The sequence below is a fragment of the Mesocricetus auratus genome, unplaced genomic scaffold (genome assembly GCF_017639785.1).
Source record: "Mesocricetus auratus isolate SY011 unplaced genomic scaffold, BCM_Maur_2.0 Super-Scaffold_100007, whole genome shotgun sequence".
Lineage (NCBI taxonomy): Eukaryota > Metazoa > Chordata > Mammalia > Rodentia > Cricetidae > Mesocricetus > Mesocricetus auratus.
In genome coordinates, this window is record NW_024429191.1 from 88,166,546 (window position 1) to 88,181,004 (window position 14,459).

Here is a 14,459-nt window from a genome sequence, read left to right on the forward strand (position 1 = left end):
ACAACTGGCTTCTGCACCAAACCCAATCTAGCTCAAACCGATGTATGAGCCACTCAGGCTATCATCCAACCGAGGCAGTGGTGGGCTAGCATCCAACCAAGATGGGGATGGGCAGACTGGTTATCAAGATCAGAACAAGATAAATCATCAAAACCTGTTTTATCCAAACAGGTACGCCTATTCGAGACAACAAATAAGTGCAGGATCACCTTGCGAATTTCTTTAAGCTGTTGAATTTGCCAAGCTTGGGAGTTCTTGCTTCTTTTTGGTTGAATACTCAGAAAAAGTAACAATAAAATTCTGAGTGTGTTTGATGACCAGTGCACATGTATATGTGTGTGTATTGTGCATATTTATATATGCAATATATATATATGTATGCTTGTAGAAAAAGAAATGGGAAACTTCCCATATGAGACAGTTATTATACAAAGAGAGGTCATTTGCTTTCTGGACTTTGAGGAGCTAGTTGAAGGCAGAGAAACAACTCTGGTGGCTTAGTGGCAAAAATAATGGTGCTGCCTCTGAATTTACCAAGCATTACCTACTGAGAATCACATACAATTTGCTACTGTCATGTCAATGGGGGATTAATTTTTGAGAGAGTTAAAACAAATATTCTGACATCTTCCAGTACAAAAACAACGGCCACACAATTTAGGTTCAGGCGATGATTATTGAACAGTTACTCTGTCCTTGTAATAGTAAACGTTGGCTTGGCACCAATAATTTCCTTCAAACCTCATAGTAACTCAGTGACACAGGCTATATCCTCTCATGTCATGAAGGAGCACATTGGATTTCAGAAGAGTAGCTTTACAAGATGCTCTTGGAGTTGAGGATAGACTTTCTGTTTCACAACTTAGGGTTTCTCTATGCTAACCCACTACCTCCAAAGCACAATTTAGAACATGCATGTAGGTACCATATAAAGTTACTGTAGATATCAGGTATCCTGCTCTGTCATTCATTCTTTACTTGAGACAGAATCTCTTGGACAACCTGTAGACCCCGCGATCCTCCCGTCTTTGTCTCATACACTGGTGTGGTTATAGACATATATGTGAGCATGCTCGTCTTTTTATGTGACTTCTGGCTCTTGAAGTCAGGGTTCATGCTTGCATATACAGGGCTCACATGCATTTAACCATTTCTTCAGCTTCAAAAATACCTCCTAGGCATTTCTTATTATTAACATAATTTGATTTTTACATTTGATTATTTGCAAATTTGACATTAATTTTTATTTTAAATACATGTTCTCATTATATAGGATACTGAATATTTTAACACATGTATGAGGTCTGTAAAAATCAAATTGTTTTTGACATAATGGTGACATCCAAAAAACTGGGAAACATATCCCGGTCTCAAATCTTGTACCTGTTTATAAAGCAGCAAGGCAGCATTGTGAATAAATGTACTCACTGTGCAAGCCTGCTAACCTGAGTTCTATCCATGGAATCATGTGAAATTCCCATATCATCTAGCCAGGAGCCTGAAGCATAGCCAAAAGACAAAGAGAGACCCTGACTCAAAAAAAGGTGGGTAGAGAGAACAATACCTGAAAGTTGTCCTTTGACCTCCACACACTATGGCATGCGTGTGCACTTACACTCAGCACACATATACACAGAATAAATAAATGCATTTAAGAAAAAGTTAAAAGACACACAGCAGCATTGGGAGTGATGAGGGATTTAAATTAGGTTGTGGATGTCACTGACGTCAGGACAAACTGGGACGAAAAGGGACCGCAAGTGAATGTCCCCATTGGTCCTGTAAAGCTGAGTTCTCCCCCACCCCACATTCCAGGTGGCTTGCTTGTTCTTAACATAGTGCATCCCTTTTCTTGCTATCTATTTTTTATTGTGCATGTTACTAGGTAACTTAAGGACATTTTCATGCGAAGAAAGCTGCAGGTATACTTTCCCCAAACTCATATCCTCCCTCTCCACCACCCTCCCACTCCCCCAAACCCCTACTCCTACTTCCACCAACTCTGAGCCTGAGATGAAAATCTTAGATGAGAGCCTGCTGAGAAGGAAACAGGAGAACTAGACAGATGCATCCCCAAAGAGAAACCCTTTGTGCCTGGAGTTGAGGGATTTGTGGAGATAGGAATAGTGTCTATTAGGTTCTAAGTGAAGCACACTTTCAGTTGTTGAATGAGGAGCTCTGTGTGTCTCCATACTGTATAAGAATTCCAGGAAAAATAAAGTTGAGGCACATTCCAAGGCACAGCACGGAGGAACAGGTTTTGAAGAAAATAGCAAAGACCTCATTTATTTGGGGGTCTAATTCAACACCCCTCTCTCTTCTTCCTCCAGGCCAAGCTCACTTCTACCCTCACTACAACCTCTCCCACTGAGTCTGTTGTTCACTGCCCTGCCTTCTCCTCTTTCCTTCACAAAGGAGGCTATTTTCAAAACAATGACTTTTGAGAGGAATGAAGGCATCCTTTCTCCTTTCTGCCTACCAATTCTCACATTTCCATCAAAACTTATCTCATTTAATAGTTGCCAGGAGAGTAATTTGATTACTGATGACTTAAGTGCCAACTGCCTCAGATTCTTTATGTGGGAAAGAAAGTATTTGTTAACCTCCAAGTCCACTGGCCTCAATAACTGGATTTCACTGAAAGTATTTTAGCTCATTTTTGTGGTGCACACTGAATTATGCAAGACCAATAATGAATGTATTTATGCTAAGTAGGTGGTAGAGGCAAGATTACATTTTAGCATCGATGTGACATAAGAACTCAAACTCTTGGTCATTGTAGGCTCAACCTGCTGTGGAAAAGCTTACTTTTGAAGACCAACTGTAAGAGTGGTTCACTTGGTAAACGGTTAAGTATGGGAGGATGTGATTTAATGGAAGAGTATTCTTTCACCAATTCTATGTCTTCTCCCTGACCAACCCACCCCCAGTTATTTCCACAAAATGAAATAAGATAGAATACCTAGTAGTAGCTTTTTAAACACATTTAGATTGATTTATTTTATTCCATGCGTATAAGCGCGTTTCCGGCATGTATGCCTGTGCACTATGTGCCTATCTGATCTCCATGGAAGCCAGAAGGAAACAGAATCCCTTGGAAGTAGAGTTACAGAGTTTGAGAGGTACCATGTGATGCTGGGGTTCACTCCTACAAGGCTCCCCTGTAAAAGCAACTAGGGTTCTTTGTCTCTGATGCATCTCTCTAGACACAGTCTTTGGGTGTTTTAATGATCTCTGATAATATTTTAAGGGTTCATGATCCTGATTGTGAATGGTCCCTTTTGTGTCAACCACATCTATAGAAAGCACTACCCCACAGACGTGGAGGAGTCGGAGTACATCTGTTGTCTTTGTTAATTATCATCTAGCAAAATCGGTTTCTCTTTTTTAAATTTTATTTTCCAGTTTAAATTTAGATAAGAAATGAGGTTGCTTCACAAGTCAGTTCCAGGTCCCTCTCCCATTCCCTCCCCTCCTCCCGTGCCCTCCCCCCAACCCCCCCCCGTTATCCCCTCATTCCCCCAGGGAGGGTGAGGCCCTCCATGGGGGTGTCCATAGTCTGTCATTTCATATAGGGCAGGGCCTAGACCCTTCCCCAAGAGTTCAGGGTGAGAGTGCACCTCACATTGTTCTATGGGAGTCCAAAGTCCGTGTGTATACTTGGGATGGGTACTGATCTGCTGCCCAAGGCTCAATCGGTTTCTCTTGATTCAGCATCTGCCTTTGACCTTTACAGTTCATAACTTTATAATTATACTTGATCTAGTTTTCTTTCTAGAGGGTGAAGTGCAAGATGAATCTCAAAGTTGGGAGACTACAAATGCTTTCTCTTGGTGGAATTTCTGGTGGCAAGGTGATTGTGAAAACATCAGTTCAATTCAAAAGTGTTGATTGCATTTATTTGCGTGTTTGTGTGAGTGAGGTGGTGTGTGGAGGTTAGAGACAGCCTGCAGGAATCAAGTCTGTCCTTCCAGTGTATGTATCCCAGGGATCCAGTTACATAGCCAGTCCTGGTAACAAGTACCTTTACTCCCTGAGTCATCCTCACTAAATGAACATTGTGGCAGGTTTAAAATCTAGACTTTTCATCCTGAGAAACACATACGAAACCCAGAACTCCCATGAACCCACAAGCACATTTCTCTGATGGCTAATAGCAAGCAGTTGAAAGAGTTCTCAAGTTAACACAACACGTTTACCAGATGAATACATGTTTGTTTTGTTCAACCATTTTAACAAAAGGGTCTCCATCGAACCCTTTATTTATCATGTAGGCTGAGATGAGGAATGCGTGAGGCTGAAAGGAGTTGGTCTTTCTTGGCTAGAGTTTACCATCTAGCTTGCAGATACTCGTTTCAAAGCATGTCTTACTGACACGGTTGAAGAGTCAAAGAATGTATAAAGAAAGCATGGTAACCTACACAGAATCTGAATGTTTATGTCTGGATAAGTTGAACTGCGTAGTTGCAGTGATCAACCCTACCAGACACCTGGGAAATTTGGGTCAGAATTCTCAGTCATAATTTGAAACCCTGAAATTATTAGCAGTACTCAACAACACACATACCCAAATTTGCTCGATTATAACTTGAATTAATAGCAAATTAATCCACTGATTGTCCTGTTTTGGAAGGTGTTTTAAAAGTGGCTTGTTTATAATAGTTCCTAACACCATTGGAATCCAGACTGGATGCCAACTGAATACCATTTCAAATAAAACCCTTTTTCCCCTTTTGGCAGCCGAACAGAACAGAGACACACAGTAGCTCTTGATCTGTGAACTGTTTTTGTTTTTGTTTTTTCTCTCTCAGCCTCCCTTGGTTTGGGGTTATTTCTGCTCAAGGAACTTTCTTGATTGGAAGCATTTAGCAAGAAAACAATTCTACCACCACATCTGTTCTTTAGTTCTAAATTACCTGATTTTGTTTTTTTTTTTTTACTTTTTGTATAATTTATCCTAGATTCTTGCCTTCTATGCTCAGTATAGAGTAAAGAGCAAGCAAAACTACAGTGGCTTCTCTCTGGGGGTCATTTACCCTTAATTTGACAGGTGTTGATAATAACCATTGAACATATATTACAGGTCATGTTTGCATCGTAAAATATAAAAGATATTTATAATTTATGCTCTGCTGTCCTAGAAGCATTTTGGTAGATTTAGGTCATTATTTTGCAATTACTCAAATATCTTTCCTTAAACAAAGCCAAGGATTGCCCATAGAGAGGATGAAACCATTCAAAACAGACCTGAAGGATGGGCTAGTGCAGAGAGAGAAGGGAGGGGGCATGATGCTTCACAGAGATTTTGGCCATAAGCACAGTCCATCTTTGTAAGTGGTCCCCTAGACAAAGGGTTCTTTGTAAAGTGGGTCTGATCCCTGGAGAGAGAGAAAATGATTCTTTCCTGGCTGGAAAGACGTTAACTCTTTCTTCTCTTTTACAGTAGGGAAGGAGGTAGATCCGAGGTGGTTATTTCCCAAATGAATTTTAAGGAGTAGTATTTAATCATATTGCATTTCCCTGGGACTGAGTGGATGGTGGGATCTTGAACTGCCTCTTTCTAGACTCCCTTTCCTACATCTGCCTATCACAGGTGGATCACATCAAAGACATATTCCAATAGCCATCGAACCATTAAATGCGTTGATGTTATGACACATAAATAGCTTAAGATTCTTTTGATACTCACATTTTTAAAGTTTACTTTCAGACTTGGGTGTTTTTAGACATGGATGCCCCCAAATGAGAACTGTACATTCTACTTGGCAATTAGTTTTGCCTAGGTAATGTTGCACTTGCATCAGCTAAAACACCCAAGAGCTAAGAGAGGGGTATATTGAATGATAGTATGCTCCCTTTAAGAATGAAACAAGCTTTGCAACTTGGGCAAAATTTCCGTTTCTGTTCAGAGGGAAAGGGAAGAGCTGCTAGTGTCAAAGTCCAAAGAGCTGTAAGGATGGATGCAGGCTGTGAGACAAAAGCAGAGGCAACTTTATACCTTACCAACAGTTCACCTGGGAGTGGTTTGAACTCCTCTGGGGTTCAGAAAGTGTTCTTTTCCAAGCAAGACTCGGGGTGGAGCTAGGAGAAAAGGAGTTCAATCAGAAGTAGATGTCAGTGTTCATCCTGCTCTGCTTTGGGAAGCAGATGAGAAGAAAAGCCCAAGTGAGAGAGAAGAAGCCACAGTGAGGGGCTGCCTACTCCATGGCCTGGGGCAACTGTTCCATTATAAACCAAAGGTAGAAACTCGTTATTGCTATGGCATTAGTAGTTAGAAATCTTGTAGCTCAATCCTGCTTCGTCTCTGTATATTATAGATTGCTTTGTTTTCTCATGTAAAAAAAATGTGTTAGTACAAAATTACTGTTTTCTCACCAGGTGAGAAAGGGTTGTGGGGTACCATTTGGGGTAATCACAGTGTTTACTCGAACACTATGTACACATAAGAATCTTATTTTTCTCTAATTGCATATTTTGTTCCTGTAATAACTGAGCTGCTTTCTGTACTAAAATGTTGAATCAATACTGAATGTCTCCATGGTTCAAATGAAGTATTTGTACTTTAGATGGAGTAAAATTGCTCCCAATTTGTCAAACTGCTGTCAAGATAGAAATTGGAATCTGAGGCTAATATGTTGTTTAATTTCTTTTGTTCTGTATTTTATTTTAGGCTTTAACTGAAATCTAAGAAAAAAAGAAACTGAAAAATTAGTAATACACCTGGAACTTCTAACTGATATAAAACCCCACTGGATGCCCTAGAAGCACCGAGAAAGAATGAGCTATTACGGAAGTAGCTACCGGGTTGTAAATGTGGATTCGAAATATCCAGGCTATCCCCCAGAGCACGCCATAGCTGAGAAGAGAAGAGCAAGAAGGCGCCTGCTCCACAAAGATGGCAGCTGCAACGTGTATTTCAAACACATTTTTGGAGAATGGGGGAGCTACATGGTTGACATCTTTACCACTCTTGTGGATACTAAGTGGCGTCATATGTTCGTGATATTTTCTCTGTCTTACATTCTCTCCTGGCTAATATTTGGCTCCATATTTTGGCTCATAGCCTTCCATCATGGAGACCTATTAAACGATCCAGGCATCACACCTTGTGTTGACAACGTGCATTCATTTACAGCAGCATTTTTATTCTCCCTTGAGACCCAAACAACCATAGGGTATGGTTACCGGTGTGTCACAGAAGAATGCTCTGTGGCTATCCTGACAGTCATCCTTCAGTCCATCTTAAGTTGCATCATAAACACCTTCATCATTGGAGCAGCCTTGGCAAAAATGGCAACTGCCAGGAAGAGAGCCCAGACCATCCGCTTCAGCTATTTCGCACTCATCGGTATGAGAGACGGGAAGCTTTGCCTCATGTGGCGCATAGGAGATTTCCGACCAAACCATGTGGTAGAGGGTACAGTGAGAGCCCAGCTTCTACGATATTCAGAAGACAGCGAAGGGCGTATGACCATGGCATTCAAAGATCTCAAACTCGTCAATGACCAAATTATCCTGGTAACCCCAGTTACTATTGTCCATGAAATTGATCAGGAGAGTCCTCTGTACGCTCTTGATCGCAAGGCAGTGGCCAAAGATAACTTCGAGATTTTAGTGACATTTATCTATACTGGTGATTCTACTGGGACATCCCACCAGTCTAGAAGTTCCTATGTCCCCAGAGAAATCCTCTGGGGCCATAGGTTTAATGATGTATTGGAAGTGAAGAGAAAGTACTACAAAGTGAACTGCTTGCAGTTTGAAGGGAGCGTGGAAGTCTATGCCCCCTTTTGCAGTGCCAAACAATTGGACTGGAAAGACCAACAACTCACCAACTTGGAGAAAACATCCCCTGCCAGAGGATCCTGCACCTCTGATGCCAGTGTCAAGAGGAGGTCTTTCAGTGCGGTAGCCATTGTAAGCAACTGTGAGAACCCGCAGGAGACAAGCACATCTCCTCCAGATGAGCACAAGGAAGTCCCTTATCAGAAAGCAATCCTGACTCTAAATAGAATTTCCATGGAATCCCAGATGTAGCCCTCCTCCAGGTCCCTTACCCAATGGCACAAAGTCGTCAGCACAATTTTTAACAAAATGTTAGATCTGTCCTTTGCCACAGGAATAGAAGGTTGAGCAGGTTAAACTTGATAAGTGATTAGCTAAAAGTTAAATAGCTTTTCAGTGTTAAAGTTTGGCATTGGGAGCAAATTTTGTGTTGGGACAACTACTGAGAAGCTTGATTGATTACAATTAATCTCATTATTGCATACACTTGTGTCTTCTCATGAGAATAAAATATTTATGAATGGGAGAAAAGACAGGCTGCTAGAATAGATTAAAATAGACATGAAAGCTAAATATTTACATTTATAGATTAGTTATGGAAAGAGAGCTAATAATAGTATCTCATAACCTAAGCACAACAAATAAGACATGTCTCAGCACAGAAATACGTAAGTAAAATGAAGTGGGGTTTGAGGCCCCGTATTTGCCTCTCATAGTGTCTTGGTATCAGCAGGCAGAGGTGTGTGTGACTTTACGAAATTGACAGTGCCATCAAGTCACAGATTTGTTTCAGTGAGACTTGCCTAAAGTGTTATCAGTGACTGCTAGAAGCTAACTATGTGACAGAGGAAATGGGAACATCCCTATTTAGAGAAGTATTTCTCTCTTAAGTACCTTGGTTCAACTAAACAAATGGGGAAGAGAAGGGAGGCAGTGTCCTTTCTCTGTGTTCCTTGGAGGAGTCTTCTGTGCTCACACCCCCACTATTCACAAGCACTTGTGAAAAGGTTGGATCACAGAGCTGGGTACAGCAGTGAGAGGCAGCTATATGCATCCTCAGACCTGAGAATACATTGTTGGCTCCTGGTCCCTAGAGGCTGAGAGGAAAGAATAGAGCTAGAACCTTTCCTAAAGGCAGTGTGAACAGTTTTGTGAAGCAATGCAATGAAGTTGATTTGATTGTGTACTATAGGGATAAGCTGACTATTATAGGAATTCTTAAATTTTAGGACAAAAGATAAATATGTACTCTGTTCTCATGTTAAAGGATCAAGTTAACTCCTGATTCCTTTTAGCACAAACCCAGTCTCAGACAGTGTAAGCTTTATAAACTGAAGAATTATTATCTATGGCTTGGCATGACTTCTGTATTTTTTCCACTGCTTTTGAGCTAGGAATGAGTATATGATATAGCTGCTGTCTAATTTAAACACACATACACTTAAATTTAGTCTCGTAAGTAGACTGAACTGAATCACACAGTTGAAGATTACAAAGCTAAGTAAAATAAATCAGTATCAAAGAGCTCTTTTCTTCTGCTTCTCTAATTTTCTTTTTGTCATCTCCTCCCATTCTTTCTCTGTTTCTCCCTGTTATCCAGGATCAACAGAGAATACAGTTTTCCTTTGCAAAGAAATCTTTCATCCCTGATATCTTCTTATAAATAAGAAATCTGTCCAAGGGGGCAAGTTAAAAGCTGTTCTGAAACTTAATATCTGCAACTAAAATCATGTTTAACTTACACTGCTTGGGAATGGAGAATCCATTAGTTAAAATACATAATACACCTCTGTGTTTACACACACACACACACACACACACACACAGAGATCAAGAGAGAAACAGAGACAGACACAGAGATAGAGACAAAGACGGAGATAGAGACAGATGAAGAGAATTTGGAATAGACAAGAATAGCAATAACTTCTCTAGACTAGAATATTACCATTCTTAAGCCTACAAATTATCACAGTAACAATGCTTTCCCCACCAATTTGAATTTGTTTCTCTAGAAGGCAAGTGCATTTCACTACACTGTATTTCCTTTGCTCTGTCCTCCCATGATGTCTGTCATCAAAATGGGGGGACCGTCGATGTTTGATTAAATACATTTTGTTGCACTATGTGTTCATACCCAGAGTGGAATGTATGGTCAGCATTGCCATGCCCCATGCATCTCTAATCTTCTGTATAGGTTTATAGCTCTATAGCATGATTGGAAGTCCTGATGACTTACTTAACAATAAAGATCTTAGAATGATGTAAAACACTATGTATATCCCTCTGCTCCCTGTAGTGTTGACTCCACTGCTTGGAAATGAGAATGTTGCTTCGTATGATTCATGAATCACTGTTATGGATTTTTAACAGCATGTGGAGCAGCTAGCTACATCTGAAGTGACAGTTGCTTCTATACACAGCACAGACTGACTCTGTTCAAAATGTGTTTCTGGTTTTAAATGCACTGTTGTGGATGATATATGAGTCAAGTTGAATATTTTTCTTGTGCCATATATCTCTCCCTAAACATGAAATTATTCATCAGAGTTAATTAGATAGAAAACAAGTTGTGGCATCATGTCTCTGCACTTTGGGTACTGTGTGCAAGAGAAGCGAATGAACAAAGAGGGGAAGAGAGAAAAATTTGGGGGCAGCTGGAGAAGGTTGCAGGAGAGGCAGGAGAGACTGTGCCTCTACTTGACAACCTCAGCAAGCTTTGTCAAGAGCTGCCCACAGCTGTATGTATTCTCCATGTCAAAGTGATAAAGTAGGTATTTCACAAACACTCAGCTCTCCTTTCTGTCCTCACTAACAAATTTCTAATCAGGACATCAGTGTGCTCAGGTGAAAACACACATCACTGCTTCTCAGTTTCTCTTTCATCTGGGGTGGAGTGTGGGGTGGGGATGGTATTAAATAGCACCATTCTGGGCCATGCATTATTAGTGCAGGTCTCAGTGTGACTTTTATGAAGGTGCTTTCATTGAGGCAGACTTAGCAGGCATATAGCCTTTCACTCTCCCTTGCCACCCTCTTTCTCACTGGATTCAGACGCGATAGCTGTGGCTTTGTAGCTGTGTTGTACAAATGAAGCACCTCACCTGTAAGACAGAGTGAAGTAATAGTACCCTCCAAATGCGTGTGTGTGTGTGTGTGTGTGTGTGTGTGTGTGTGTGTGTGTGTGTTATACAGTCTTACAGCCTTAGAGGATTCCATACATGCATACAGTGTATGTGCACTTTGGTCGTATTCATTCAACATTTCTTCCTCTCTTTACAGATCCCTCCAATGTATCCCCGCAAAGTTCATGCCCTCTTGCCTTTATATTTTGCCATTGAGTCCAGTTACTGCTGCCTATCCCTGACTGTGTGTGTGTGGAGAATGGGTAGCCACCAGAGGCCAAGTCCCTGAAGGAAATGTACCCTCCCTGTAGCCATCAGCTCTTAGTCATAGCTCCTTAGCTAGATGTAGTTTTCTCTTTGCAAGAGTAAAAATAAACACTCTCTAACCATTATAGGGAGCATCATGTCTCAAAGGAATTACTTTGAAAGCTAGAAAGGAGGAAAAAAAGACACACAGTTTAAGTCCAGTTTGTACTTGTACCTGACATTTGATGGAGTTGGTCACTCTGGAAATTACATATTTTCTCAGGAGTTGAGGAAATGCCATTATTATTGTAAAATAAACACAAAGCAACTGCTTCTGACCTAGAAATCCCTTTGAGCTACTGGTGGCTGAATGATCTTGATAGCTGGATTGACCAGGCTTTGTTCTCCCATCCCCACAACCCAATTACATAAGTTCTGTGCCTTTGTGGGCCTTTTGATGGTGCTAAAGAGCTGAAATAAATATAGGCGTGGCAAGCCCTTTAGTGGCATCAACAACAACAAAAATATGATGCTCCTCTGACCCTGCATAAATTCTCAGGACACTTCAGCAAGACCTAATGTTTAAGGTTAGAACAGTCAAAGATATTTTAAAGATACCCCAAGGAACCTGGGTTCTAAGCATTTCCCATTTGTGGGGCTGAGCCTATAGCTCAGTTGCTGGAGTGCTTGCTTGCCTGGCACGCATGAAGACTTCTCTTCTGTCTCCAGCAAACAAAGCAGGATATGGTGGCACATACGTGTAGCCCCAGCATTTGAGAGGTAGAGTCAGGAGGATCAGAAATCTAAGTTCGTATTCAGCTATATATAGTCTGCCCCATGCCAGTTTCAGCTACATGAAAGCATCTCTTAGAGGAGGAAAACCAGGGGTTGGGAGATGGCTCAGTGATTTAGAGCACTGGCTGTTCTTCTAGAGGACCTGGGTTCAATTCCATGCACTGACACAGCAGTTTACACCTGTCTGTCATTCAGTGGTGGAGGATTTGATGCCCTCTTCTGACCTGCATAGACATCAGGTAAGCAAGTAGCACACAAACAGAATTGCAGGCAATACATCCATACATATATGTTTAATATGCTATCAAACTAATTTCTTATATCTGAGTTGCCCACAGAATACAGTGGGTTTTAAAGTCTATCTCTAAACCCATGGGTAGCAAATTCTGCTCCGTTGGAGATGCTCTCTTCCCTCCCTCTGACAGGCAGCAGCTTGCAGCAGCTCCAAAGGCTTGTAAGGCCATCATATTTCTCTGTGACTTTTAAGGTCAGCTTAGCCTGAAGACTTCTAGAAGCCATGTCTGCACACCCATGGTCACCCCTCAGCCCTGCCTGTATTCGACAGCTAGCACAACTTCTCTCTCACTCTCACTTCTGCTTTCAAGGAGCTACATAACCCACATTCAAGCAGGAAACCATCTAGCTACATGCACAAAATACTAGTGGAGTTCACACAGAGCCCGGCTAGAGCAACCAGCAGGGAAGCACTTCAATACATTCTCTGCTAAGATTCTCCTGGATTCTGGGAAATGGAAACTAATGCTTGGGACTCAGTTTGAATAAATCTGTGGGCAGAGAGAAAGCAAGGTCCCCAGCAGGGCCTTTTCCTGAAAAGAAAGAATCTGCACTACCATGAGGATTTTCATCCTAAATGCTTAATTCACTGTTCTTGTATCACTAAAATACCTTTGTGGGGTTCTTTTAGGACTCTGTGGTTGAGTTCTGATGTTTTGCTGTGGTTGAACTGCTTCTTGCTTGAACTGGCTTTTTAGAGCCCATTCTTTTAGGGGGAATACCTTGCTCAGCTTACATATTGGGGGGGTGCTTCGTTCTGCCTCAAAGCAATGTGCCAGACTTTGTTGATTCCTCATGGGAAGCCCTTACCCTTTCTGAGGAGTTGGTAGGGTCTGGAATCCAGGATGGGAGAAGTGGGGGAGGGGGGGAGAAGGGAGGGGATGGGAACTGGGATTGATATGTAAAATGAGAAAAGATTGTTTAAAAACTTTTGTGGGCATGATAAGGGAGCATCTGTAATTTCAGTGCACAACACACTGCGATAGGCTGATCTCTGGGATTTGTTGGCTGCAAGCTCTTGGAGAAATAGAGATCCTGTCTCCAGAAACAAAGTTAACAACACCCGATGAACATTTAGAACTCAAAGTAGTTCTCTGACCTCCATGCATATCTACACACATGTGCATGCACAACTATAGGCATATGCTACACGCCCACACCAAAAGGGTGAGTGTGTGTGAGGATAAAATAGGCAGACAGAGGTTGCCAGACTGGTTAATAAGTCTATGAATTTGATCACTCTTTCTGCCTGGGATCAGCTGGAGACTTAGAAAATTCCCCAGGCTACAGAAAAAACAGTTATTTTGCTTTCCAGTAATCCCAATGGATGAAAACCCAAGCAGATTCTACTGCTAAATTGCATAATCATGGAATGCTTTTGTTTCTCCTGCTATGTTGACCCCAGAGGCCTAAGAAACATCCTTTAAACACTTGAACTTGATAGAGAAAGAGCCCCAACTCAAGGCTAGTCCTTGTGAAGTTGTCTTTAGAAAACAAAAATCAGAAGTCTTCAAGTTACCTCTTGAAAGACTTCATCGCATTTAATCTTCACTGTGACTAAACATGCTTCATTTTAGTTAGGAGCACATGTTGGAGATCAATTATTTCTTACACTTCTGGTTGAGTCTTCTGACATTCCTTTGCATGGAGGAGGGAAGCCTGCCCTCAGGCTGAGTTAATGACAGAGCTCACTCCCATCAGTTGCTGATTCACACCTGAAGATCCTTATGATAGTGGCTCCTTTTACCAGATACCTCTTGTATTAAAGATAAGGGACTCTTCTCTGCAAATACAGACAAAGAAGAGAAGGGGGGCACCCAATGATCAATTACCTGAGATCAGTCATCCCAGGTGACAAGTGGTCCTGCTTGGTCCTAATGTGGTTTAAGACTAAAGTGTTGACACCTTTATAGGACAATTATTAAATGAAAGACATGGTCTTGTCAGCATCCTTTGTGAACCTGAGGACATAATTTTCTTATTTCTACTTTTTTATTTTATTTCATTGAGAAATTTCCATGCAAGCACTATATTTACACCGTGTGTAAGAGGTTGCAGGGCTTCATATGTTTGTAGTTGTATTTTGTTTGGTTTCAGTGTTAAGTATTGAACCTTCGATTTTGAGAATGAAGGGGGCAAAAGATTGAATGGTTGGATGAAGCACTTGTCAAAAGGTAGCCTGCTGAAATAGAGTTGGAGATGCCTGATATCCCTTGG

The 14,459-nt window shown here is 41.3% G+C and overlaps 1 protein-coding gene across 3 annotated transcripts in view; it reads left to right on the plus strand.

Annotated features, from left to right (window-relative positions):
* Positions 1 to 10,052, plus strand: part of Kcnj16 (potassium inwardly rectifying channel subfamily J member 16) — a 52,299-nt gene extending 42,247 nt beyond the window's left edge. For 2 of the 3 annotated variants that reach the window (XM_013113472.3, XM_013113473.3), the window contains exon 2: positions 6,671 to 10,052. In XM_013113472.3, the coding sequence (XP_012968926.1) occupies positions 6,778 to 8,037 (1,260 nt within the window). In that variant the 5' untranslated portion in view covers positions 6,671 to 6,777 and the 3' untranslated portion in view covers positions 8,038 to 10,052. Of the gene's footprint in view, positions 1 to 6,107; positions 6,240 to 6,670 lie in introns of those variants that run through there. The other variant, XM_040750011.1, reaches the window with a different exon arrangement.
* The last annotated feature ends 4,407 nt before the right edge of the window (positions 10,053 to 14,459 follow it).